This window comes from Mytilus californianus, unplaced genomic scaffold, assembly GCF_021869535.1.
Source record: "Mytilus californianus isolate M0D057914Y unplaced genomic scaffold, xbMytCali1.0.p SCAF_1, whole genome shotgun sequence".
NCBI lineage: Eukaryota > Metazoa > Mollusca > Bivalvia > Mytilida > Mytilidae > Mytilus > Mytilus californianus.
The window spans coordinates 49,297,375-49,323,994 of record NW_026262581.1 but is presented as its reverse complement, the minus strand read 5'-3'; the positions used below and the strand labels follow the sequence as shown (position 1 = coordinate 49,323,994).

The 26,620-nt window shown below is 33.2% G+C and overlaps 2 protein-coding genes across 2 annotated transcripts in view; both read right to left on the bottom strand.

Annotated features, from left to right (window-relative positions):
- Window positions 1-7,705: 7,705 nt before the first annotated feature.
- LOC127720340 (ADP-ribosylarginine hydrolase Tri1-like) lies at window positions 7,706-17,931 on the bottom strand. The gene is made up of 8 exons (XM_052226920.1): window positions 17,820-17,931; window positions 17,225-17,341; window positions 14,613-14,762; window positions 13,789-13,932; window positions 12,957-13,111; window positions 12,107-12,413; window positions 8,430-8,560; window positions 7,706-7,808 (listed from the first exon to the last, which is right to left on the bottom strand). The coding sequence occupies exons 1-8, from the start codon at window positions 17,841-17,843 to the stop codon at window positions 7,757-7,759; spliced, it is 1,080 nt and encodes a 359-aa protein (XP_052082880.1). The 5' UTR covers window positions 17,844-17,931; the 3' UTR covers window positions 7,706-7,756.
- Window positions 17,932-24,352: 6,421 nt separating this feature from the next.
- LOC127720300 (ADP-ribosylarginine hydrolase Tri1-like) overlaps window positions 24,353-26,620 on the bottom strand; it is a 79,947-nt gene continuing 77,679 nt past the window's right edge. Inside the window, exon 8 of the mRNA XM_052226868.1 lies at window positions 24,353-24,583. Coding sequence (XP_052082828.1) covers window positions 24,532-24,583 — 52 coding nt within the window. The 3' untranslated portion in view covers window positions 24,353-24,531. The remainder of the gene's footprint in view (window positions 24,584-26,620) is intronic.

Here is a 26,620-nt window from a genome sequence, read left to right as displayed (position 1 = left end):
AATTAAACTTAGTTTGATTTTAACAAAAATTGAATTTTTGGGGTTCTTTGATATGCTGAATCTAAACATGTGTTTAGATTTTTGATTATGGGACCAGTTTTCAAGTTGGTCCAAGTTGGGGTCCAAATTAAACTTTGTTTGATTTCAACAAAAATTGAATATATGGGGTTCTTTGATATGCTGAATCTAAACATGTATTTAGATTTTAGATTTTTGGCCCAGTTTTCAAGTTGGTCCAAATTGGGGTCCAAAATTTAACTTTGTTTGATTTCAACAAAAATTGAATATATGGGGTTCTTTGATATGCTGAATCTTACCATGTATTTAGGTTTTTTATTTTGTGGGCCCGCTATCAAATTGGTTCATATTGAGGTCAAAAGGGTCCAAAATTAAACTTTGTTTGATTTCATCAAAAATTGAATTATTGGGGTTCTTTGATATGCCAAATCTAACCGTGTATTTAGATTTTTAATTTTGGGTCCTGTTTTTAAATTGGTCTACATTAAGGTCCAAAGGGTCCAAAATTAAACTTAGTTTGATTTTAACAAAAATTGAATTCTTGGGGTTCTTTGATATGCTGAATCTAAACATGTGTTTAGATTTTTGATTATGGGCCCAGTTTTCAAGTTGGTCCAAGTTGGGGTCCAAAATTAAATTTTGTTTGATTTCAACAAAAATTGAATATATGGAGTTCTTTGATATGCTGAATCTAAACATGTATTTAGATTTTAGATTTTTGGCCCAGTTTTCAAGTTGGTCCAAATTGGGGTCCAAAATTAAACTTTGTTTGATTTCAACAAAAATTGAATATATGGGGTTCTTTGATATGCTGAATCTTACCATGTATTTAGATTTTTTATTTGTGGGCCCGCTATCAAATTGGTTCATATTGAGGTCAAAAGGGTCCAAAATTAAACTTTGTTTGATTTCAACAAAAATTGAATATATGGGGTTCTTTGATATGCTGAATCTTACCATGTATTTAGGTTTTTTATTTTGTGGGCCCGCTATCAAATTGGTTCATATTGAGGTCAAAAGGGTCCAAAATTAAACTTTGTTTGATTTCATCAAAAATTGAATTATTGGGGTTCTTTGATATGCCAAATCTAACCGTGTATTTAGATTTTTAATTTTGGGTCCTGTTTTTAAATTGGTCTACATTAAGGTCCAAAGGGTCCAAAATTAAACTTAGTTTGATTTTAACAAAAATTGAATTCTTGGGGTTCTTTGATATGCTGAATCTAAACATGTGTTTAGATTTTTGATTATGGGCCCAGTTTTCAAGTTGGTCCAAGTTGGGGTCCAAAATTAAATTTTGTTTGATTTCAACAAAAATTGAATATATGGAGTTCTTTGATATGCTGAATCTAAACATGTATTTAGATTTTAGATTTTTGGCCCAGTTTTCAAGTTGGTCCAAATTGGGGTCCAAAATTAAACTTTGTTTGATTTCAACAAAAATTGAATATATGGGGTTCTTTGATATGCTGAATCTTACCATGTATTTAGATTTTTTATTTGTGGGCCCGCTATCAAATTGGTTCATATTGAGGTCAAAAGGGTCCAAAATTAAACTTTGTTTGATTTCATCAAAAATTGAATTATTGGGGTTCTTTGATATGCCAAATCTAACCGTGTATTAAGATTTTTAATTTTGGGTCCCGTTTTTTAAATTGGTCTACATTAAGGTCCAAAGGGTCCAAAATTAAACTTAGTTTGATTTTAAAAAAAATTGAATTTTTGGGGTTCTTTGATATGCTGAATCTAAACATGTGTTTAGATTTTTGATTATGGGACCAGTTTTCAAGTTGGTCCAAGTTGGGGTCCAAATTAAACTTTGTTTGATTTCAACAAAAATTGAATATATGGGGTTCTTTGATATGCTGAATCTAAACATGTATTTAGATTTTAGATTTTTGGCCCAGTTTTCAAGTTGGTCCAAATTGGGGTCCAAAATTTAACTTTGTTTGATTTCAACAAAAATTGAATATATGGGGTTCTTTGATATGCTGAATCTTACCATGTATTTAGGTTTTTTATTTTGTGGGCCCGCTATCAAATTGGTTCATATTGAGGTCAAAAGGGTCCAAAATTAAACTTTGTTTGATTTCATCAAAAATTGAATTATTGGGGTTCTTTGATATGCCAAATCTAACCGTGTATTTAGATTTTTAATTTTGGGTCCCGTTTTTATACGACCGCAAAAAAATTTTTGTGGTCGTATATTGGTATGACGTTGGCGTCGTCGTCGTCGTCCGGCGTCGTCGTCGTCGTCGTCGTCGTCGTCGTCGTCCGGCGTCGTCCGGCGTCGTCCGAAGACACATTGGTTTTCGCACTCTAACTTTAGTTTAAGTGAATGGATCTTTATGAAATTTTACCACAAGGTTCAATATCACAAAAGGAAGGTTGGGATTGATTTTGGGGGTTATGGTAATAACAGTAAAGGAATTAGGGGCCAAAAAGGGGCCAAAAATAAGCATTTTTGTAACTTCCAGACATAACTTGTGTGTTAGTGTATGGATCTCTCTGACATTGTACCACAAGGTTCCATATCACTAAAGGAATGCTGGGATTGATTTTGGGGGTAATTGCCTCCAAATTTTAGGAATTAGGGGCCAAAAAAGGGGCAAAAAACAAGCATTTTTCTAGTTTCATGACAATAACTTGTGTGTAAGTGTATGGATCTTTCTGAAATTGAACTACAAGGTTCCATATCACAAAGGGAAAGCTTGGTTTGAGTTTGGGGGTAATTGCCCTAAACGTTTAGGAATTTGGGGCCAAAAAGGGGCCAAAAAACACATTTTTTTCTAGTTTCCAGACAATAACTTGTGTTCAAGTGTATGGATCTCTCTGAAATTGTACTGCAAGGTACCATACCACAAAGGGAAGGCTGGGATTGAGTTTGGGGGTGATGAATCATAATGGGGGTTCATAAAATTTTTGGGGGGGATTTTTTTTTTTCCTTTTTTTTCTTTTTTTCCTTTTTTGTTTCTTTTAAAATTTTCCATTTTAAGTTGGTAATTTCTGATTTATATTTAAAATCAAATAATAATGATATGGTAGGAGATACACACCAAACAGGATGTGTAAATTATTATATAATAAGTATTGTGCAATAGCAAGAAATTTTCAATTGCACAGTATTGCACAATAGCAAGAAATCTTCAATTGCACAGTATTGCGCAATAGCAAGAAATCTTCAATTGCACAGTATTGCGCAATAGCAAGAAATATCCAATAGCACAATATTGCGCAATAGCAAGAAATTGTCAATTGTACAGTATTGCGCAATAGCAAGAAATATTTAATAGCACAGGATTGTGCAAAAGAAGATACTTCCTATAAATTGCTTATTTCTTGACCAATTTCAATGGGGTTTTATTCTTGATTTCATGGGGTTCTTTAATATGCTGAATCTAACCGTGTATTAAGTTTTTGGATTTTGGGCCCCGTTTTTAAATTGGTCCACATTGAGGTCCAAAGGGTCCAAAATTAAACTTTGTTTGATTTCATCAAAAATTGAATTATTGGGGTTCTTTGATAAGCCGAATCTAACTGTGTATTTAGATTCTTAAATTTTGGTTCCGTTTTCAAATTGGTCTACATTAAGGTCCAAAGGGTCCAAAATTAAACTTAGTTTGATTTTAACAAAAATTGAATTCTTAGGGTTCTTTGATATGCTGAATCTAAACATGTATTTAGATTTTTGATTATGGGCCCAGTTTTCAAGTTGGTCCAAATCGGGGTCCAAAATTAAACTTTGTTTGATTTCAACAAAAATTTAATATATGGGGTTCTTTGATATGCTGAATCTAACCATGTATTTAGATTTTTGATTTTTGGGCCCCGTTATCAACTTTGTCCACATTGAGGTCAAAAGGGTCCAAAATTAAACTTTGTTTGATTTCATCAAAAATTGAATTATTGGGGTTCTTTGATATGCCGAATCTAACCGTGTATTTAGATTCTTAATTTTTGGTTCCGTTTTCAAATTGGTCTACATTAAGGTCCAAAGGGTCCAAAATTAAACTTAGTTTGATTTTAACAAAAATTGAATTCTTAGGGTTCTTTGATATGCTGAATCTAAACATGTATTTAGATTTTTGATTATGGGCCCAGTTTTCAAGTTGGTCCAAATCGGGGTCCAAAATTAAACTTTGTTTGATTTCAACAAAAATTGAATATATGGGGTTCTTTGATATGCTGAATCTAACCATGTATTTTGATTTTTGATTTTTGGGCCCCGTTATCAACTTTGTCCACATTGAGGTCAAAAGGGTCCAAAATTAAACTTTGTTTGATTTCATCAAAAATTGAATTCTTGGGGTTCTTTGATATGCTGAATCTAACCATGTATTTAGATTTTGGATATTGGACCATAATAGGTGAATGTCCAATTTAAAATTTTTAAGTTCTTAGACCACATTCAATCTGTGTTAGAAACCTATGCTGTGTCAAATATTTAATCACAATCCAAATCCAAAGCTGTATCAAGCTTGAATGTTGTGTCCATACTTCCCCCAACTGTTCAGGGTTCGACCTCTGCGGTCGTATCAAGCTGCGCCCTGCGGAGCATTTTATTGGCTTTTAACTAGCTGTCAGTAATTGCGAGTACTCTCAAATCGTACTTTCTTGTTTATTTGACCTGTTGATACTAATTGTAATGCTTTTTTGTTATTTAATGTTTACTTATTCAGGGTTATATCTGGTCTATATGCCAGCTTTGATAAGTGTTTGGTATTACTATAAATTTTCACCTCTCCGTACTATGAACATCAAAATTATTTATTTTGTAAATATATTTCCTTTCTCCATTTGAACTGTACACGTATACCTAACAACAAAATTATTTTCATTTACCTGTGTTTAAAGTAATTGCAAATGGCTGATATTTTTATTCAAGCATATTGGTTTTCTTAAATTGTTTAACATTTCACAGCGGTATAACATGTCACTTTAATTATTCTTCCCTTAGTTTATTTATTTTGTACATACATTGTATCAGAGATCTTTATTTGTTCAGTGTATGTTCTCTGGTGTTAATATGTCTTTTGGTTGAGTTAAGCCATTCCAATTGATATTTTGTAGTGTGTCGTTCTATGTTGTGATGTTACACTATTGTTTCAGATAAGGGTGAATGTTTGGTACCATTAAAACGTTTAAACCCGCTGCAATTGTTTGCACCTGTCCTAGTCAGAATTCTGATGTTCAGTAGTTGTCGTTTGTTGATGTGGTTCATAATTGTTTCTCGTTTCTCGTTTTTTATATAGATTAGACCGCTGGTTTTCCCGTTTGAATGGTTTTACACTAGTAATTTTTGGAGCCCTTTATAGCTTGCTGTTCGGTGTGAGCCAAGGCTCCGTGTTGAAGACCGTACTTTGACCTTTAGTGGTTTACTTTTATAAGTTTTGACTTGGATGGAGTTGTCTCATTGGCACTTATACCACAATTTCTTATATCTATATAACGAAATCAGAGTTCTATATTTTAATTAGACTGCTCATTGGCATTCATACCTCATCTTCTATTTTTATATGTTACGATTTTAATGAGGGGATATGGTACACTAGTCATGACAACTTTCGTTTAGGAAGAACATAACGTGAAATCTGTAAATGCTCTGGGTGGAAACAAAATAACAACGGTGTTTGCTTTATTTCGATCATAAAAACAGCAAAAAAAATAATTTCTCTATTGAACATTACATTTTTTCCTCATATGAACAAACATGTAACAACAAGTGAACAATACAGATATAAAGCATTCATGAAATAGATAGCATCATATATGTATAAATTGTGAAAATACCTTAATTTGATTTCGTAACGTTCCTGGAGACGCTAAACCCATAAACGCGCATCAAATAAAAGAACGTTCAATATACATAAGAGATTTCACTTTGAAATAGTACTCTAGATTGAATATATAGCATAACACTAATAAAAAAACTGTTAGAATAAACCAGTAATTAAGTAACTAAAAGAGAGGCGAAAGATACCAAAGGGACATGCAAACATATTCAAACCTATTCAGACATTCAAAGATAACATGCGTATACCGTGAAATGTAGAGACTGCTTTGTATTATTAGTTACAGAGTGTGCTAGTGACCTAATACGATATATATTGGGTCAGTAAATTCCACATAGGGTCAGAGCGTAGAAAAAACTAATCCCCATATACAATTTACTGACCCATATATATCGTATTAGGTCACTAGCACACTCTATAACGAGCTTATCTTACCGACTTTACTAACATGACTGTGTTATTTAGACTAGTGACCTATCAAAGTGACCAAGTCATTTCAATAACGTTAGTATTAAGAACCTACTTCTATTGGTCTTTACAAAAACAAATGCCAACAACATCTTGTTAGCTTTGAATAAATGTGTTTTATGAATTTATTTCAATCGTTCATCATCAATTTCTTCGTCTGTTGAAACCTCTCAGATTTTCCTCAACACTGTGTTGTTTTTATAAAGGGATGCAACACCACTACTAACCGGGTATTGAAAAAAGCCCCGCCTACTAACCCAATATCAAATATACACGGTCTCCATGTGGTTGCTTTTAACCAATCATATTCCTAGAAATGTATAAGAGGTAAGATAATAATAGATACATGTATACACATATGTATGTATGCACATATAAGTAAAAAAACATTGACAAACTGGCAACTAAAACGCTTGTCAGGGGCGGATTCAGGCGGGGGCGTGGCGGGCGTGCGCCCCCCTCCACCCCTAAAATTTGAAAAGCATGGGTTGTACTCAGCTGAATAAAGAATATTTCAAGATAATTTTACCTAAAAAAAAATTTAAGTTTGCGCCCCCTAACCTAAAATCCTGGATCCGCCCCTGCTTGTTATGAAATCAAGAGTCAATGAAAGAAAATGTAAAAGAGTCATTTATAGTGCATATTAAGATACCAAAGTTGCATTCATAACATTTTCTGCGGGAGACAGATATAATAATATTTATCAATAAACACTGAAATAAAACACATTCACAACTTTGGAACCATAATTAAATAGACAAACAGCAGCATTATTTTAAATTATATGCATTTATAGCTACAGCAAAAAGTCGAATGAATAAGAATAAGAATTCTGTATATTTGATATTCCAATTAAGGGCACTTGATGGGCAACATGCCATTCACATTAATAACAAATATAACACTATAAGATTTGATAACAGTTATACAAAAATATGAACTTCTCATATTATACTTTACTTATTTCTATATCACCTATAAATTACAAAAGATATATTCAAGACATGACCAGAACAATACAAACGGTTAAAATAACTTTTAGAGCTGATTAACATTTCGTCTTGCATCTCGATATTTATTAATATAATGACCTAAATATTTCAGTACGGACAAATTTTCATTAGTGAATTACCATATACATTTTGCCTCAATTGAGAGGCATATATTGTTAATAAATATTCTTTAAAAGAAATATAACAAGATATTTCTAAGTCCAAGAGAAAAGAAAGTATATTGGTTATCAAAAAAATACAATAGTGAAGGAACAACGCCATTATTACTGTTCTTCGTCTCAAAGTCACAATGATACATTCTAAACTAAACTTCTTTTGATAATTATATTAATAGATTAATAGATGTTGCTCTCTCTCTCTCTCTCTCTCTCTCTCTCTCTCTCTCTCTCTCTCTCTCTCTCTCTCTCTCTCTCTCTCTCTCTCTCTCTCTATATATATATATATATATGCAATACGGATAATCCTTCATTTTCCTTTTGGTTTATCATTCCATTCCCATTTCATTAACTCAAAATATCTGAAAAGAACAAGATATGGTTACTAAATTTCAAAAAATGTCATATAACTAAGGAAAGTTGTCTTGAATCAAAGATACTAGAGGTCTAAAGTGTTTCAGAGTAATTTTGTTTAATTATTTTTATTATTGTACAATTCAATCAATGACCGAATTTTTTGTTGTATCTTTGAATTATGTTTACTGGATTTACATTTAGCTCCAAAATTTTCAAGTACTGTCTTGTGGCGATATCAACGATTTAACGGTTTTACGTTTTTGATTTAAATTGTATGTATCTAAATATAACTGACATCTCAGAAAAAAGACCGACAAGTCCAAACAGTGTCTGATCAAATGTCTTCGACAAATTAATGATGCTGGCAATCAATTTTCCTTTTTCAACCGACAACAATGAATAATAATCTAAAGAAGTTAAATTTTAAGAATTGTCTCAAATAAATATTTTATGATTTGTTGTGTTTTAACTAATCAAAATAATGATGAACAAGCAATTATTAACATTATTATTCCAATAAGATTGCTGCGTATACACGACAAAGATCAAGCCTTTTCAATTTGGTCAGTTATTTAAGTATACATAATTGTTGTTCAGTAGACATTCAAAATTCTTTTTGAACCAACCTTTTAAATTCATTATCTAACCATTCCTTGTGTAAAAGTTTTGTCACCCATGGCTCTGGTAAAGCAGACATTCCAAGTTTACATCCCAGTAAACCCCCTCCAACACAAGCATTGGTATCTGCATCTCCACCCTATGCAACAATTCAAGGTATCGGTATATGAAATAACTATAAGTGAATATAATCATCCATTACTGTAAATATCTATCAAAGATACCAGCTTTACAATGCAGAGACGCGCTTTTCGTCTACACAAGACTTCAGTGGCCCTTGAATAAAAATAATGACCAGGCCAAATCAACTATCAACTAACACAAGATTTCGGCGGACCCACACCCCCGCTGTGCGATTTGTTTAGTGCACTTTTTTAAACTGAAATATACATTTTTGCTTCTTTTTTTTATACCTGAAGATTTTCTTATTGTATGCAAATTCTGTTGAGAAAAATGAATGCTTAATATACGTCTTCCGTCGGCTATAAACTATATATCAAAAATTTTAACACTACTGTGTCTACGACCATATCCAGGCGCGTAGCTGCCTTTACGCAAAAAATCATTTGCTTGCACATTTTTTTCACAAAAAAAAATAATTCTGAAATTAAATTACGAATGAGTAGGAAGACAGGTCAACCGGGCTAACTATCCAGCTGACACTCCAAGTCAATATTGGAAGCGAGCCTTGTATTTCTCCTTTCTTGACTATTTCATTGAAGAACTCACAGGACGTTTACTGGATAATTCTGATCGTTTTCAAGGCCAGAACCTTAATTTCAATTAAATACCTGCACGTTTGGAATCTTTGACAGCAGAGTGTATAGACAAAATATACGAAACATTTAGACACGACTTGACGGACAATCAAGAAACCTTCAATTCTGAGGTAAAGAGATGGCAGAGACGCTGGTCGGGTCCAGATGTTATAGAGTAGCCCAAATCTCTGATGTCGTCTCTAGCAGTGACTAAAAAGAAAGTATATCCTTCAATAGTTTGCAATCGTGTCAATCTTAGTTACAATGCCAGTAACTACATCAACTACTGAACGGTCATTTAGTGCATTACGGCGACTTAAAACTTATCCCCGTTCAACCATGGTATAGGACAGACTATCTTCGTTGGCGCTCATACATGTTCACAGAGAAATGAATATCGACACCGAGAGAGTTCTGCGATCTTTTGCCTTGGCAAAAAATAGATATATAGACTTTGGATATTAACTTTACTTTAAGTCTTACATGAGTATTAACATTTAATAATACAGGCTCAATACAATAACCTTGAAAACATCTAAGATTTATATCCCTCACTTATAAGTCAAGACTTAAAAGTTGCCGTTTGATTTCGTATTCCCATTGTCCGTTCGTCCAAAAGACTATTAATTCACCTTGGGTATCTGTGTCCCAAGTGACCTTCTACCGTTGTCGTAGAAACCTCAGGCTCCTTTGATTCGAAAATGACCTTAGTGAGAAACGGTCGGGTGTCTTGCAAGAAGCAGGACCTGCTTACCCTTCCGGAGCACTGGAGGTCGCCACATTTTTTGTCGGGGTTCGTTTTTTTTTATCTGTATTTAGTTTTCAATATTGAATGTTTTTGTTTGTTCTTTTGTGTCTTATCTGTTCCCGGGCTGGTCATGTGTCCATTGATTGCCCTTCTATTGATAAACGCTTCGGTTGACTTGTCGACTGATCTTCCCGTTTTATAAAATTTATTTTATATTTGAAAACAACCATGTTAATAAGGAGTAATGTGAATTTCATAAGCATGGCATACCTGGAAAATGACCGAAAAATTATCATTTTCTGCATAAAAAGGTCCCAAAATATTTTTCGCCTCGCTCCGCTCGGCGATACAAGATTTATGCTTGCACTTTATTTTAGGCCAGCTACGCCCCTGATATCACGTTGAAAACACCGGTTCTCGTCCGAAAGACTTTTTACTGGCCCTTGAGTAAAGATAATCACCAGGCTAAATCAACTAAGATATTATACAACATTGAAAAAGACAATTTCAAAACGTTGGGCCAAACATGGTTCAAAGCCCTCTATGCCTCAGTGTAGAACACCTAGGTGTTTTAAGTGTATTATAATTCTATGATCAGCATAATAGTGCTGACTCCTTGGCAGGTGATCTACTAGGTAAAGACGTCGACCAACATTTGCATCAAATCAATTGTTGTAAAAACTTTTCAATGATACTACAGGCTTGTTTGGTACGCATGACGGGCGTTTCCTATAAATAAGACTCATTAGTGGTAGAAGGCCAGATCAAATAACGAACTTTAACAGTATTGAAAATCAAAGATTCAAAAAGGTTATGCCAAATCTCTTAATCTAGCATGACAAACTTGCCAGTGGACGTTAAGTAATCAATCAATCAATCTTTAACATTAAACTTTAAAAAGAAGAAAAAAACCAAGAAAAAAAAAACAATCATTTATACAATATGTGTTTAATGTGTATACGGTCGTGCATGACAATGGAATTTTCTAAATTCTTAATTGTGGTTAGTACCAATGTACGAGAGGATACGCCAATTTGGTTCCATAAGTTGGTTCAACATTTTTGAAATTGTACTTCGCTGTCATTCAAAATAGAACACAAATTATTTTATTCATAAATTCATCTCGTAAGCATCTCCACTCGCACCTTTAATCCACTGAATTTTCGTGTCTCCACAAAGGTTTTACAGCAGAGAGATACATTGATCAATCACGAAGTTTTGATTAACAAAAACAACTTCATTGCATAGCCACTATTTACACTGTGCTTTGACATTTTTACAACAAGCCAAAATGGCGTTCATCCTGGCATACGACTGTACACCAAGAATCCCACTTAGATTTCATGACGCTCCTAAAATGCTTTCCGATTAACCCTCTATATTTTTTTTTAAAGATACGGTGCCTTAAAAATGAAAACAACACTTTATAAATTTCATGCGTCCGAAGCGCTTTTCTGGATTGACCTTTATTAAAACGCTTATAGCCGAATTTTGGAAAGCCAAGGATGTATAAGAACAGAAACAGTTGAAGAGCTATATTACCAAAAAGGGACATAAAATAATAGCCAAATCCGTCTAAGGTCAACTTTGCCTAAGGGAGTTGTACATTTAGTTTCTTAATAATTTCTAAATTCATAAATGGACAATTTTAGAAAGGTGTGTTATAAATCATGTCAGTATCGAAGTACTGACTACTGAGCTGATGATAGCCTGTGGAACTAATAGTACAACAGCAGCGGTATCAAGACAGTGATTTTACTAATGAAAATAACACGTTATGAATGTCATGCATCCGAAGCGCTTTTCTGGATTTACCTCCATCAGGAACGATCAAAGCCGAATATTTGTAAAGCCAAGGATGGATAAGAACCGAAACAATCGAAGAGCTATATGACCAAAAAAAGATATAAAAATAATATCCAAATCCATATGAGGTCAACTTTTGCCAGAGGGAGTTGACACCTTAGTCTCTTAATAATTTCTAAATTCATAAACAGACAATTTTAGAAAGGTTTATTAATTTAGTTCTTTTTCAAAGAGCTTATGTATTTTACACGTGTTTGGAATATGAATTTAGAAATGAAGTTTTATAATGTAATCCAAATCGTTCCTGTATTATTAACATGTTTTACCCACTCTTTTCGACATAGTTTCTTAAAATGATGGACAATACGTTTACCTGCATCATGATTTTAGTAATTGCCTTCCGGAAATCGCTCTGCTTTAATGCCCAAAATCCTGCTCCCATAGTTTTGTACGTGTAACCAATTTTCTTGGATTCATCTAAATTCAATTCCTTAATCTTTTCACATTCCAAATAAAACACTAAGTCTTTCTTTTCTTCATCAGTTTCTAAGCACTTCGATGCATGCTCATAAGCTTCGTGTATTACGTCTTTGACTTTGAAATGACCTTTCTTATCTCTGTGATTTCCTTGCAGCATTGTTGCTATAGCTACAGATACAGCCACTGATGATGCTTGACATCTAGAAAGAACACATTATAAAGTAATGAATTTCCAAACATCGGGTTTTTTAAACAGGAATAATCCGAAGCAAAGTATTGATATTTTACAACCATTTTGGCGAAAACTTTAATGAAACGAAACGACGGGTGTCAGACGTGGAGCAGGATCTGCTTACCTTTCCGGAGCACCTGAGATCACCCCCAGGTTTTGATGGGGTTCGTGTTGCCCAGTCTTTAGTTTTCTATGTTGTGTTTTTTCTGCTAATCTTTGTCTGTTTGTCTTTTTCTTTTTTTGGCCATAGCGTTGTCAGTTTATTTTCGACTTATAAGTTTGAAAGTCCCACTGGTATCTTTTCGCCTCTCCTTTTCAAGTAATGTTATATAAGGATCAGATATTTTATATCATTGGCAAGTTGAATGAACACATTGATTTCAAAGGAGAAAGATATTGAAAGTTGTCTTTGGGATTGTAATACACATCTGTAAACATGAAACTCAATATATATTCTGCCTATGTGTAGTGCTTTTAGTTTTCTTTTTCAGCTCAATTAAAGTAATCCTACCTTGGATCATAATGCGTGGTTTTTGTAAGTTCTATTGCATTCTTGACAACCTCATCCATATTCCAGTACATATGAACACCAACAATTGAGGTCCTCATCACAGCACCATTCGATGCAGTATGTTTACCCTGATGTTCCCAGACTGCACGAGCAGCCTAAAATGTATTTGTTTCAGTAAAGAAATTGGGATTGGGAACGGAATAATGTGGAAAGTTATTAATTTATTTCACCAGCACGTGACTTTTAGGTGTCCCTATCTTAATTTCTTTTTCCTATACTTTTACTCTATATAAAAATAATGAGATGTGGTATGATTGCCAATGAGACAACAATCCACCAAAGTTCAAATGAAGAGGAGGTAAGCAATTATGGGCAACCGTACGGCCTTCAACAATGAGAAAAACCCATACCGTATGATCGGCTATATATAAAAGGCCCCGACATGAAAAATATGAAACTATTCAATTGAGAAAACTAACGGCCAAATTTATAACAAAACAATTTACGAAAAAAAAATATGACAGACATATATACACGTTTTTTTTTAAGTTTCAAAACACCAAGTTTTATTAACCAAACTACAGTATGCAAGGAAAACTTAGCTGATTCAGAGACGATGAGATAAGGAAAATCTGGAATAAAGAAAGAAGAACAACAAGAGTGGAAAAGCAGGAAAGGGAAGAAGTTCGAAATACAGGTAGAAATGTACTAAACAGGTTAAATGGAAATTCGCTTCTTAAAATGGAATTTAGTTATTTATTTATTTTCAAACATCTAAAAGGTGATATTTTCCTATACATTCAAGAAATCTGACCTAATTTGTCTACGTTACCTCTTCTGGATCTTTCAGATAATCAGGATATGCTGTTACTTTTGCTGTTAAAGTACCTATACCCAATCCACACCAGTCATTCAGTTCTTTATATCCATGCTTAACCCAATTTGTTAATTTGACTGTAAAGTCACTTAGGTCCACCTAGAAACAAATATAGGCATGTATCAATTATATTCATGACTGTTTTATCAGTATATTTTGTTTATTATGTATTTTGTTATATATATCTATACAGCCTGACCAACCTTTATAAGCTACAATTTCAAACGAAGAGAACCTGCTTACAATGGAAAACTAAAGTATACATGTGTTTATGTATTAAGTTTATGTGTTACATATAGGCTGTTAACTTTCTCGTTTGAATTGTTTTACATTTGTCATTTCGGGGCCTTTTATAGATGACTATGCGGTATGAGCTTTGCTCATTGTTGAAGGCCGTACGATGACCTATACTTAATTGTTAATTTCTGTGTCATTTGGTCTCTTGTGAAGAGTTCTCTTATTGGCAATCATACCACATCTTCTTTTTTATATTGTGTGTCATCTTTCTTAATAATAGTATGTTAAATAATCGTTTGGTATCTCCCGCTTGTTTTTGTGAAACGGTATCAATTTTAATGCACCAGATACACATTTCGATCGACAATTAATGACTTAGGGCCTAAATATTGGAAAAGCCGAAACCAATACCAATGCTGCAGAGCTGATAAAAAAAAAAGACTTAAAGTATAGCAAATGCAGATACGGAATCAGAGTTTTGAACGATAGAGATGCATTCCTTTAACAGTATTTCGGATAACAGATTTATCTTGCTTTCTTACCTTTCCTCCACAGTCAACCAATGATCTCATTATGAGTACCATTTGGTCACTGTCATCTGTCCAGTCTCCTTCTTCCCATCTTATTCTGTGGTCATCGTCTACCAGACTCTTATGACTGTATTCAAGTTTTTTAGCCACTGGTCCATAATGCTTGATTTGAAAAATGAAAACATAGTTGAATATTTTGTATATGATGAATTAGAATATTGAAATGCTTTCTGCTAGCTGGCGGAACAACAAGGACAATACTAGTAATATCAAACGATACTCATTTAACAAAACAAGATTCATTTAATCTCTTCAGTGATGCTCGAAGTCAACAGTTGGAAAATGCATTTCTCTAAAATGTCAAACGATTTGCTAGCTCTAGAGAGCAAATATCTGCATTTTGATAACACCAAAATACTAAGCTTCTCGACTGGTGATGTCATCAAGGATGAACAGTCCAGCAGCTCAAGGTTATATATGTATGTTTCCTATTGGCAGTTGAATATTTCACGAAGACACAAACAATATTGAACTATTCTAAATGAAGGCATCACCCGTAATTCAAAGCCGATAACCTTTCAAGAAGCAAGTGTCAAAGCACAAAGAAATCTTTACATCTGAAGAATATATATAATGAAGAAACAGCTGGTAAAGCACAAAGCATTAAGGAATGAGTATACTAGTTGAAAGATTTGCAAATGAAGGAGCGTCAAAGAACCAAGAGATCTGTAAACAAATAGAAAATGTCTATATGATGTAGCACGTGTCAAACCACGTAGACGTAGAAATGTTAAAACAGTGGAAGAAATTTAACTTTATTAAAAGAAGTAAACTCAAAACACGTAGCAATTTTATACTTTTTTAATCCCGAACAAAGTTGTTTAAACAACGGAAGATATTCATGAGATGTAGCAGTGTCAAATTTGGAAAAAATGTCCACTTCAGCCGCAGATATTCTCTCATCATTTGTTTTGTATTAGTATTTTTACCTCAGATATTCAATCTTTCGTTTTGTTTTAGCTCAGTGGCAGATATCCTATTTTGTTCACAAGTATAATATCTCGTTCAATCGTTATTCAATTTATCAGTGAGTAGACAAGTCATACTGTATGAATGTTCGTTTGGAAATTCCAGGTTGTGGTTCAATTTGGATAAAGAGTTTCGACTTGGCAAAGATAGACCTAAACAGGTGAATCAATAAACTGTAATTCTCAAGTCTTGATAAAAATAAATGGGGAATGTGTCAATGGGACAGAGATGATGCCCCCGCTTGCAAATAACGTTATAAAGGGACATAACTCAAGAACTGTTAAAGTGACGATACCAAAATGTGTACTTGATCTGAGTTTTGTGGTAATATGCAATGTTCATAAGTTTCATAACATCTAGTTGAGGCAAACTAAAGTAAGAGAACATAAACGAATATTTCATCAATATTTCCATTTGTAAAGGGACATAACTCTAGAATGGCAAAAGTAACGCCACCAAAATTCATACTTGATCTGTTTTTTGTGGTAATAAGCATTGTGTATAAGTTTCGTAACATTTGGTTGAGGCAAACTAATTTAAAGTTAGAGAACGTAAACGAAGAATTCAGCATTATTTTCATTTGTAAAGGGGCATAACTCTAGAACGGTAAAAGTGACGCCACCAAAATTCAAACTTAATCTGTGTTTTGTGGTAATAAGCATTGTGTATAAGTTTCATAACATTAAGTTGAAGCAAACTTAAGTTAGAGAACGGAAACCAATTTTGGGACGTACGTACAGACGGACAAGGGTAAAACTTAATGCCCCTTCCCCTACGGCGGGGGCGTAAAAAATGCAATAGTTTGATACGCTTTCTGCACGCTAATGAAACATTGCAACAACTATTTTAGGGATCCGCAAAATTCTGTTCTTACAGTGTATCCAACATGCCCTCATTCTCTAGTGGTAGTCCTAAACCGCCCTTCATCTCGAGTGATCTATTTTTCTTTCCTGTCAGATTTACTGTTAATTTTGTTCTCGTCCTGAATATGGATAAAATATTTTCAACTGGACGTTTAGAAAACAATAATAGATTAACATATCTTTAACGTCACGCAACGAAAGAAAAAAAAATGAAGAGAGGAACAGACAAAAATAATCTACAAATTACACATAAAACTTTGGTTTGAACCACAAGAACTCAGCTGCCTCTTAAGCGTAACCGTGCAGTTCCTTTTCTATTGGTGGAAACCGGTGTTCTGCATTTCGAAGGTAACAAATTCAAAGTAAAGCTGTATTTAGTGCGAGATTATGGTTACGACAAATGGGATATAGCCGTGTGACAGATATTACATAACTCTCAACCAAATCATGATGGCACCCGTACAACTTTGGAAAAAAAGTAAAATAACAAAAATACCGAACTCCAAGGAAAATTCAAAACGGAAGGTCCTTTATCAAATTGCCAAATCCAAAGTCTAAAAACATCAAACGAATGGAAAACAACTGTCATATTTCTGACTTTGTACAGTGGAAGTTACGCCCTAATCTTTACCAGTACAACCACGGTTCATTACTATAGAGGTAGTATATTTCAATAATATATACCTACATGAATATTGCAGTTAGTCAACTATAAACCTAACTGTTACATACCTCTTTTGCTTCCTCCTTTGTTAAAAATTCTGACAGTATACCTATAGCATCTCCAATACATCCACCATATAAAGTACCCAATATTCTATCCATAACTTCGGGTGGCGGGTGTTCATGCTAAAAACAAAAGTCCGAGAATAAATTAATTAAACTATCAATAAACTATAAATAAGAATCGTTATTTTCTATTGTGTGTCTGATTTCTATTGCAAGATTGAATAGAACTGAATTCATTCAGAAACATTAAAAACATTGTTATTGTGGCGAGTTTTTATCAGAAAAGATATTTGCGAATTTGCGTGATTTTACGTCCCATGCAGAAAAAGATTTGGGTAATGATATAACGTATTTTTGAAGTTGGAATTCAGATATTAACGAGAATTAAGTGAAACCACCATTTTTCATGACTGATAAATAATAATTGTACTCGATGAGAGCCTGATTATGGGATGACTGATGAACGAGAAACACAGACATAACTGAGATCGTGGATCCTAGTTCGAGAAATCAGATAATGGTGTATACATTGTACAAAATGGAAATGTACGCATACACCTCAAGACATACATAAATTCATTTTATAACCTAAACTTACATGTTTATTATCGTCGGTAGCCATTCTGAATTAATGTGTGGAAGATGAACAATATCTACAAATACACTGATGACTTTAGTGTGCTGACTGACAGATCAATACGTTTAACGGCTTCAATTTGAATCTGATTTACACTTGAGCATAAATTATAGATTTATGCAAGTTGCAGTTGATTATCATTTTTTTCATTATCGTCACCAACTTTTTATCATTGCAGAAAGTGTGAAAAACAAATGGTATCATTTTATTTTCATTTTGCGTGATTCATGAAAACAAAATCATTTGGGTATTTCATTTCGAGTGAGTAGCCAGCCTACCAGATAGGAACCACCAGAAGTCGATAATGCTTTCATTCAAGAAAATCCACACACGAAAATAAGTGTCATTTGATTTGGTTATACCTATCTATTTTAATTTATATCCCTTATACAAAGCTCTGATTCCTTGCCCGGCTTTTACTAAACTTTGTGTCCTTTTTAGTTTATAAGCTGATCATTTCTTTTGATAAGTTTAGAATTTTCAAATATTTTGGCCTCAATCATCCTTGAGAAGACATTTATCGACGAAATGCGCATCTGATGTAGAAAAAACTGATACCGTTAATTTTATCACCAACATTTATGATTATGAAAGAGATGAACAAATATAAAAATGTTGCTGTCTATTGGGAATACTTTTTCAAATTAAAAAGGTGTTATAATTATCAATAACACATGCAAGATTTGCACTAAACTCTCCGTCATCTTAGAAGAGTTATGTACACATTTTTTTAAAAGTGTACACAAATTCAGAAAGCACTTATCCAATATAAGTAAGAATATCGTAAATAAGAAAGCAACAATTTGATGAATAGTTAATTTAAAATATTAAAGAATAGAATAAGCATGCAATTATTTCATTGGCAATCATATCACATCTTATAATTTTTTTTTACTATTATGGCAGTTACCCCTTTTCAATATATTTGAGGATCACCTCATCATCCTTCCTTCAAAGTTTTGTGTAAGTTTCAGATGTTAAAAATAAGGATGTTCGCTCCTCTTGTTTTTTTAATTTTTGCCAGATATTCTGAATTTTCTGGTTTTATCGATGTAGTATCATTAAATATTTTTGCCCGCTTACCCCTACTTTTCTGTTTACAATTTTATTACATACAGTTTAAAAAGCCATATTTAAAAATCCTATAAAATCCTTGTTATTTTATTATAGGTTTTCAAAGAAAAGGATGACAATGTTAAATGTATTAAAAGTTTAGAGAGAATCATTTCCCGCCAAATTTTCAATGGCATGTATCTCGAAAACGAGCACACAGACCCTACATTTTTTTTTGCTTTTTTAGTTTATTTATATACTATCAATTTATAACAGTCTTTTAAAAAGGTTGTTATTTTGAAACAGAGCTGCGAACATCCTTAAAAATGTGATTTCCCATTGTATTCTTTTAGAACCTAACTGGCATCATTGCCGCTATATTTGATCATATTTGCCTGGCACGCTCAAAGTCAGGCGTTGTAAAACACACATATAAATAAAACATTTTTAAAGCACCAGAAATGTTGATACGCTAGAAATTAAAATATTATAAAGCAAAAAAGAAAATATAAAACATGACAGAAGTTGCGGAGATGAAGTTGGTAAAAAGTCAGGTTTTGGATTAGTGTTATTAGATCGTTACTCTTACAAGGCTAGTACCTTGAAATTAAAATAAAATGAAAGAACACTTATTATTAATAAAGCTAAATGATTTTTGAATTCTTTTTACGGACGCATTTGTTATATATTACCAAGATAAATTTGGCTATTCTTTTTAATTCCCTTATATCTATATAGCTCATCGCGAATTTTGTACTTATACTTCCTTGACTTGATACTGTTTGGGTTTGAGTGTTTCTGAAGAATGTAATTCCTGAAACTTGCTTCAGGTGCACACAATTTATAAAGTGTGTTTATTTATTGCGTCTGTTAAACCACACCTTTGGTATAGTAAAATTATCCCCCATACCCATTCAAAATGTATGATAGTTAGAAGTAAAATAACAAAAATACCGAACTCCCAGGAAAATTTAAAACGGAAAGTCCGTATTCAAATGGCAAAATCAAAAGCTCAAAACACATCAAACGAAATGGATAACAACTGTGATATTCCTGACTTGGTACAGGCATTTTCTTATGTAGAAAATGGTGGATTAAACCTGGTTTTATAGCTAGCTAAGCCTCTCACTTGAAAATTAATATGAGCCCTTGATTTTAGGGAAACAATACCTTTCTTCCTTTTTTAGATACAGAAATCAATCTACATTTTGACGATTACTTTCCGGTGCATACCTGTATGAGGTTGCTTTAAAGTTAATAACTCTGTTATAACAACTATTTTCGATTTTTCTTTAGATATAATTTTTAATTAAAACTTTTTCATTTTTACATTTTTAAAATTTTGAGATAAAAACTAATCACATTTAGTTTAGGTACGATGAAGCTTTAAAGAGGACTTCGCGAGTAGGTGCACAGTCAGGATTATACTTCGCCAAAATTATCTCCCCATTACGCCAGTTCATTTGTACAATGGTATAAATGGAAGCCATTGTAGGGATGACGCGCTGCCAATTTAGCTCTTGAAAACCGATAAATGTATCCACATAGCACCATTACGATCCTTATATGCCAGTTGTATTTTAAAAGACAAATGTATCTTCTAGCTAATGAGCATCAGTTAATGTACTTGTCTGCCTTCATTCAACTTAAAACTGTTGTCTGATCGGTTGTCAGGTGGAATTTTCGAAAATTCATAAACATTTAAAAAAAATCTTATTAAATATTTCGTGGAAGGGCAGACTAAAAATATTCAGTGGTTGAAGACTATAAACCCTAATTATCACACACAAATATAAAGTTTTTTAGAAGATATGCATTTTTGAGATCCAACTTAAAAGTCTGTCGTTACGTACTTTTAGTAAAAATTCGGCTATTCGAACACACCTACTCTGTTTTTGTGATTCATTAGAAAGGTATTTCACTTGGCCCATATATTTCATTTTTTAATTCTGTGAATTTTCGATGTTATAAAGTCAACCTGTAGCTTTGATTTATAAAAATAACAGAATCTGAACCGAGATGATGTATCAAATACTCCTGCTTAATACGTTTTCAAGACAAAATATTCAACTCAAACACGCCCTAACATAAAAAGGTGCACTCGATTTTCTCTTTTCGATGCAATTGTTACCCATTTTTGGGAATTTTTTCTTGTCACATAATGGAAGGGCAGAAACGAAAATTAAGTAACAAATAGATTGATATGTTCTCCGTCCGTGGTAAATTTTTTTAAAAAATCGGAGGATATGCATTTTTAAGATCCAACTGAATAGACACCCATGTCGTCGACGCGATATCTAATTGTTCTGCTTAATAATGTATTAGATGAATTGAAAACTTATGCAAATGGTGTTTTTATGATAAAATACTTCGTAATTTAGCCGAAAACTGTCATTTTATTTGTTTCTATTAACTTTTAAAATTTTTGTTACTATAGTAAACATTACAGTAAGCATTTATCGCCTTCTCTAACAAAGAGCTTCGATTCTTTTGTTCTATTTCAACTGGGTTTCCGCCTGTGCATACCTTTTAAAAGTTGTCAGTGGAATTTTGGTTTGATATTTCAGATGGAAGTTTATTCCAATCTATGATTTCTTGGCAAATAACGAGAATTTGAAACTGATTTTATTGCATTGACGTTGTCTGTATCATTTTGCTTGTTTAAAACTGGTATTTGGTGAGTATATCTAGCGATGGTATGGAACTGTCTTGTGGTATGACTTTATTGAACATCTAAAGTTTGGTTTATAATCTGCGTTCTTGTAAGAATGGTCTGTTGAGATCATGTAACATTTCAGAATTACTGCTGGGGTTTTGATATATGTTGCAGGCATATCGTGTAGATCTTCTGGCACTTGTTTCAATACTTGTTAAAATTTTCTGGTGTGTGGATTCCAAACTCTTCTATACACAAATATAAGGTATATCATATTCACGACACAAAATCTGTTAAAGAATACATAATAAGGATATCGGGATCATAATAAATATAAGACCGAACAACAGGCCACATCAACCACTAAAACCAGATTCCTAAAACCAATTAGATGAACACACATGGACAAACTACAACGAACAACTAATGGTCCAGCTAGCCTGGCTTGGTAGAGACACAAAATGTGGTGCGACAAAAAACACAAACCGTCCCAATTACCTATCTAGACCATATGTCGTAAAAAGACCATATGTCGTAAAAGTAAAACACACATTAAAAACCAGCATTTCAACTTCTATGAGGGGCGTTAAGGGGAGGGGGGGGGGGGGGGTTTCTGCACGGAAGAACGCGAAATAAAATTGCTATTTCACGATGAACGAACAATTAGAAATTTCTAGTACGTTGATCTTTTTACCGATTTCACGAAACAAGGTGAATAACGAACCTTTTTCACGGCTGCACGTGAAATAAAAATGGCAAAACACGTTGCACGAAAATAACCCTTTACCACCCTCTTCTATTAAACAGGATTGCCACTAACTTGAATTAGGAAATAAAAGAAGACACATAAGATGAAAAGAAGGACCACAGAATCTGGGTAATGTTAACAAATAACATATAGTACTTTTATTCCTTGACAATCTTTCTGCCAAATGTAGACAGTGTAAAACTATAAGGTACACCTAGATAGATATTAGATAGCTTGGCAGGAATTGGCTGGAATAGGTTAACTAATGAGAATGGACTGTATAGCAATTTCGACAAGCATACACAAAGAGAGGGTAGCAAATATTGGAGAAGTTATTTCTAGAATAAATCCGATGTATTGGTAAAATATGAGAATACATGCAAGCACGGAAACGTCTATGTTTTGGATTTTTTTGGTCCACAACTTCGTACTTGATCTGACTTTTTAGCTTTTTTAAGAGCGTCATCAATGAGTCTTTTGTAGACGAAACGAGTGTCTTTTCTCTCTCTCACCACTTCCACATATCACGCGCACCCCCTCCACATAGCATGAAAAAAAGCTTCATCTGTTGTTCTATTAATTGGAAACATTAGATTTTCTTCCATGAAAGATTACGTTCTATCTCATGTTAATTTTAAATTTTTTTTACCTGCATTCAGGGGCGGATCCAGGATTTTGGAAAGGGTGGCGTAGTATGGAAATTTTTTTAAAACTTTTTTTGGGCTAAAAAACATAAAATAAGTGTAAATGCACATTTTTAACGATTCCTGACGTGGGGCATGTATATTTTATAGTTAAAGTGTAAGCTAGGGTTGGACATGTTTGATGCCGCATTCTCCCCATTAATTGTCTATTATAAAATGATTGAATGGATCCAAAGCTATGTACTAATACATTTGATGTGGGATTTGTCAGTAAAAAATGGACATGGACAATTCTCGTTTGTTGTATGGTTAATAAGCATAACATCACAGATTTCTTGTAAACATGATATACGGCTATTCAATGAAGTTTATAATACGACCGACACGAACAAAGACAAGCAAGCAATTTTTATCCAAATGTTTGGTTGAAATGTTTCACCCAACAAGGGAAGTGAGGGGTTAAAAAATTTTTCTCTAAAATATCTCAGACTGCCCTATCAAATCAAATGGTCCGTACCTTAGACTTTAAATCTATCTAGAGCTTACTGACTGGGGATCATTATTCAGCAATGTTATTAATTGGCTGGGGCGTGTGGGGTTACACATATTTTCGTAGGTGAATAATATTGCTTTGGAACTTTTTTTTTCATGAGAGTGTAATAGAGTATTACTTTCTGTTGAGTGGAATTGTGAAATAGAAGTCAATACGTTCTTGCTCAATCCTTTGTCGCTTTGAAGGCGTCATGCTTGTCATCTTCCGCCTAAGCAACGTGTTACTGTAATTTGAATTTCAAAGTGCATGACTGAGTGTCGTTTTTTCGACGTACTGATCAACTCCACCTTAGCGAATCACATGACTACAACATAATCAATAATATATTACAGTAAATACGAGCGAAAAATATCTTTATAAGTAAAGAATTGTCGCATAAAAATTAAATACACTGCCGGGAAATGGCAAAGTTCACTAAGTCTAGTCTGATTAATAATTTTACAAAAAAAAAAAAAAAAAGTTCAAGCAAAGGGGGGGGCGTACGCCCTCTACGCCCCCCTCTGGATCCGCCACTGGCATTAGTGGAATATCAGAACAGAACTAAAAATGCCATTACTCCAATGAATGGAGTTTAAATAGAAACATGACAGGCTTAAACCGATTTAATCATAGAACTACACAATGAAATTATAAACTGTTCATATATATATCTATACAAAATTAAGATAATTATCTGACATGCACAGAGAACACACACGTAGTATGCAAGACAGGATCAGAATAACAAAATACAATAACAACACATCTCCTTGTTACCTAGTTCCTAAATAATAAATTGCAATTCATTTTCAATCAGATTTGGAGAATATGTTGACATACATGTAGTCTATGAAGTCTTTCTTTATATTCCATGGGTACTATTTGGCATTTTTACACATGGCACTTCTCTCTATATGCTGATTGGTTTAGGAGCATTACTGGCTTATTTTAGTCAAATTATGTCTATGATTTAATATTATATATTTTAACGTTAAGTTTTCTTTTTCTTGTTCTGTCAATTTTTGTCATGTTAATTATATTCATTTGTCTTTAGGTTGGTAGTTCCATTCCCATTTCATCATTTCAAAATATCTAAAATTAAAAGGGAATAAAAAAAAACCAAATTTATAATATCTGGAATGAAAACATAATTAATTAAGAAAGAAATTTATATGAACATAATAAATATTACAGTTTACTTGCAATATATTGTCAAAGCCTTGTGACATCATACACCGTTCGAAGTTTTTAACATTGCTTATTAAAACCATGATTTGTTTGTAACATATACGTATACTTATGATTTTTTTTTAAGTCAAGAAATACATTCATTCCAAAACAAGACTAAACACCCTATCAAAACTGCAGATAAAGCATAATTGCAAATGTCCCAACACAAAAATTTCCAACAAACGGTTTAACCAAATAAATGAGGAATAATGGTTCGCTTCCGGTATGTGCAGTCATACAGTGTAAGACATATGAATATTTAAACATACTTTTTTATTTCATTATCTAACCAGTCTTTATGTAAAAGTTTCGTCAGCCACGGCTCTGGTAAGGCAGATAAGCCAAGTTTACATCCCAGTAAAGCACCTCCAACACATGCATTTGTATCTGCATCACCACCCTATATAATAATATTAATATATTAATAATTAATAATTAATATTATAATAATAAGTAAAAACGTTATAACACAGAGTTTTGCACAATAACATAGAATTGTATTATCAGTGAATTTATAACTAAATTTGTTTGAGGCAATACCCAGGTACAGGTTATACAGTTACTCGGTAAATGACATTTAACGACGATTTTAGACAGTATAACTGTTTTATCATTCAACAGTTTGTCTTATTTCAGTTTAGAGAAATTGATTGATATTTTGGGTGACTTTTTCCTGAGGTAAATTTGAGTGATCTCTACATCAAAGTATTTCTGAATCGTTAAACATTTTGTTTATTGAAACACCCTGCCCTATTGTTTGTGCTGTTTTTCACCACATATTGCATAGATTAAACGCTGACAGAACGTTTGGAATCAAAGTATATAGTCTTGAATCTGTTCAAATGTACCTTCTAAATTTTATATTTCACGCTAATGTCTTACCAGGTCTCAACCTCAAATGAACACTTTACAGTTTACATTCACAAAAGATATAGTCTTTGACTGAATTTGATACAATACGTGTTTACCTGCAGCATAACTTTAGTGATAGCTTTCCTGAAATTGTCTTGTTTCAAAGCCCAGAATCCAGTGCCCATTGACTTGTATGTGTAGCCAATTTTTAAATGTTCGTCTAATTTCAAATTTTTAATTTTTTTACATTTCAAATAAAACGTTAGTTCAATCTTTTCTTCCTCCGTTTCTAAGCATGCCGATGCATATTCATAAGCTTCAAGTATTATGTCGTTCACTCTAAAATGGCCCCTCCGGTCCTTATGCTTTCCCTGTAGCATAGATGCTATGGCAACAGATACAGCCACTGTTGAAGCCTGACACCTGAAACATAATTTGAAGAATGGTTTGTTCATTTGAAGGACTTTTTTCTATATGTTTGTTTGTTTCAAGCTAAATACAGTCTTTCTTACCTTGGATCATAATGTGTTGTTTTGGCGATCTCTCTTGCGTTCTTGGCAACGTCATCTAAACTCCAGTACATGTGAACACCAATTATAGAAGTTCTCATTACAGCACCATTAGGAGCAACTTTTTTCCCATTGCGCTCCCAAACTAAACGAGCTCTCTAAAATGTACATAGTCATATTTTTCATTCCTTATTCACACAATCATAACATTACAGTCAAATGTCTCTTTAAAAGTTTATGCAAATCATTAACATTTTGTTAAAAACATATCCAGCAAGTACCAAAAACATGTCAAATCATATTGTAAAATTCACACTATTCCACCCGAATAAACTTATCATACTGTAGAAAGTAAAATAACAAAAATACCGAACTCCAAGAAAATTCAAAACTCAAATTCCCTTGACAAAAATCAAAAGCTCAAACACATCAGACATTTCCATTCGAAGAAAATGATGGATTAAACCTGTTTTTATAGCTAGCTAAACCTCTCATATGTTTGACAGTCGCATGATATTCCATTATATTGACAACAATG

Bases quoted from the DNA above. Each gene is read 5' to 3' on its own strand.
- LOC127720340 (XM_052226920.1), bottom strand. From the start codon at position 17,843: ATGGCTACCGACGATAATAAACAT. The intron at 12,414-12,956 runs GTAGGATTACTT...TGTTCTTTCTAG, and splicing joins ACCACGCATTATGATCCAAG to ATGTCAAGCATCATCAGTGG. The intron at 7,809-8,429 runs GTTGGTTCAAAA...TGTTCTTTTCAG, and splicing joins TTAGATAATGAATTTAAAAG to ATATTTTGAGTTAATGAAAT.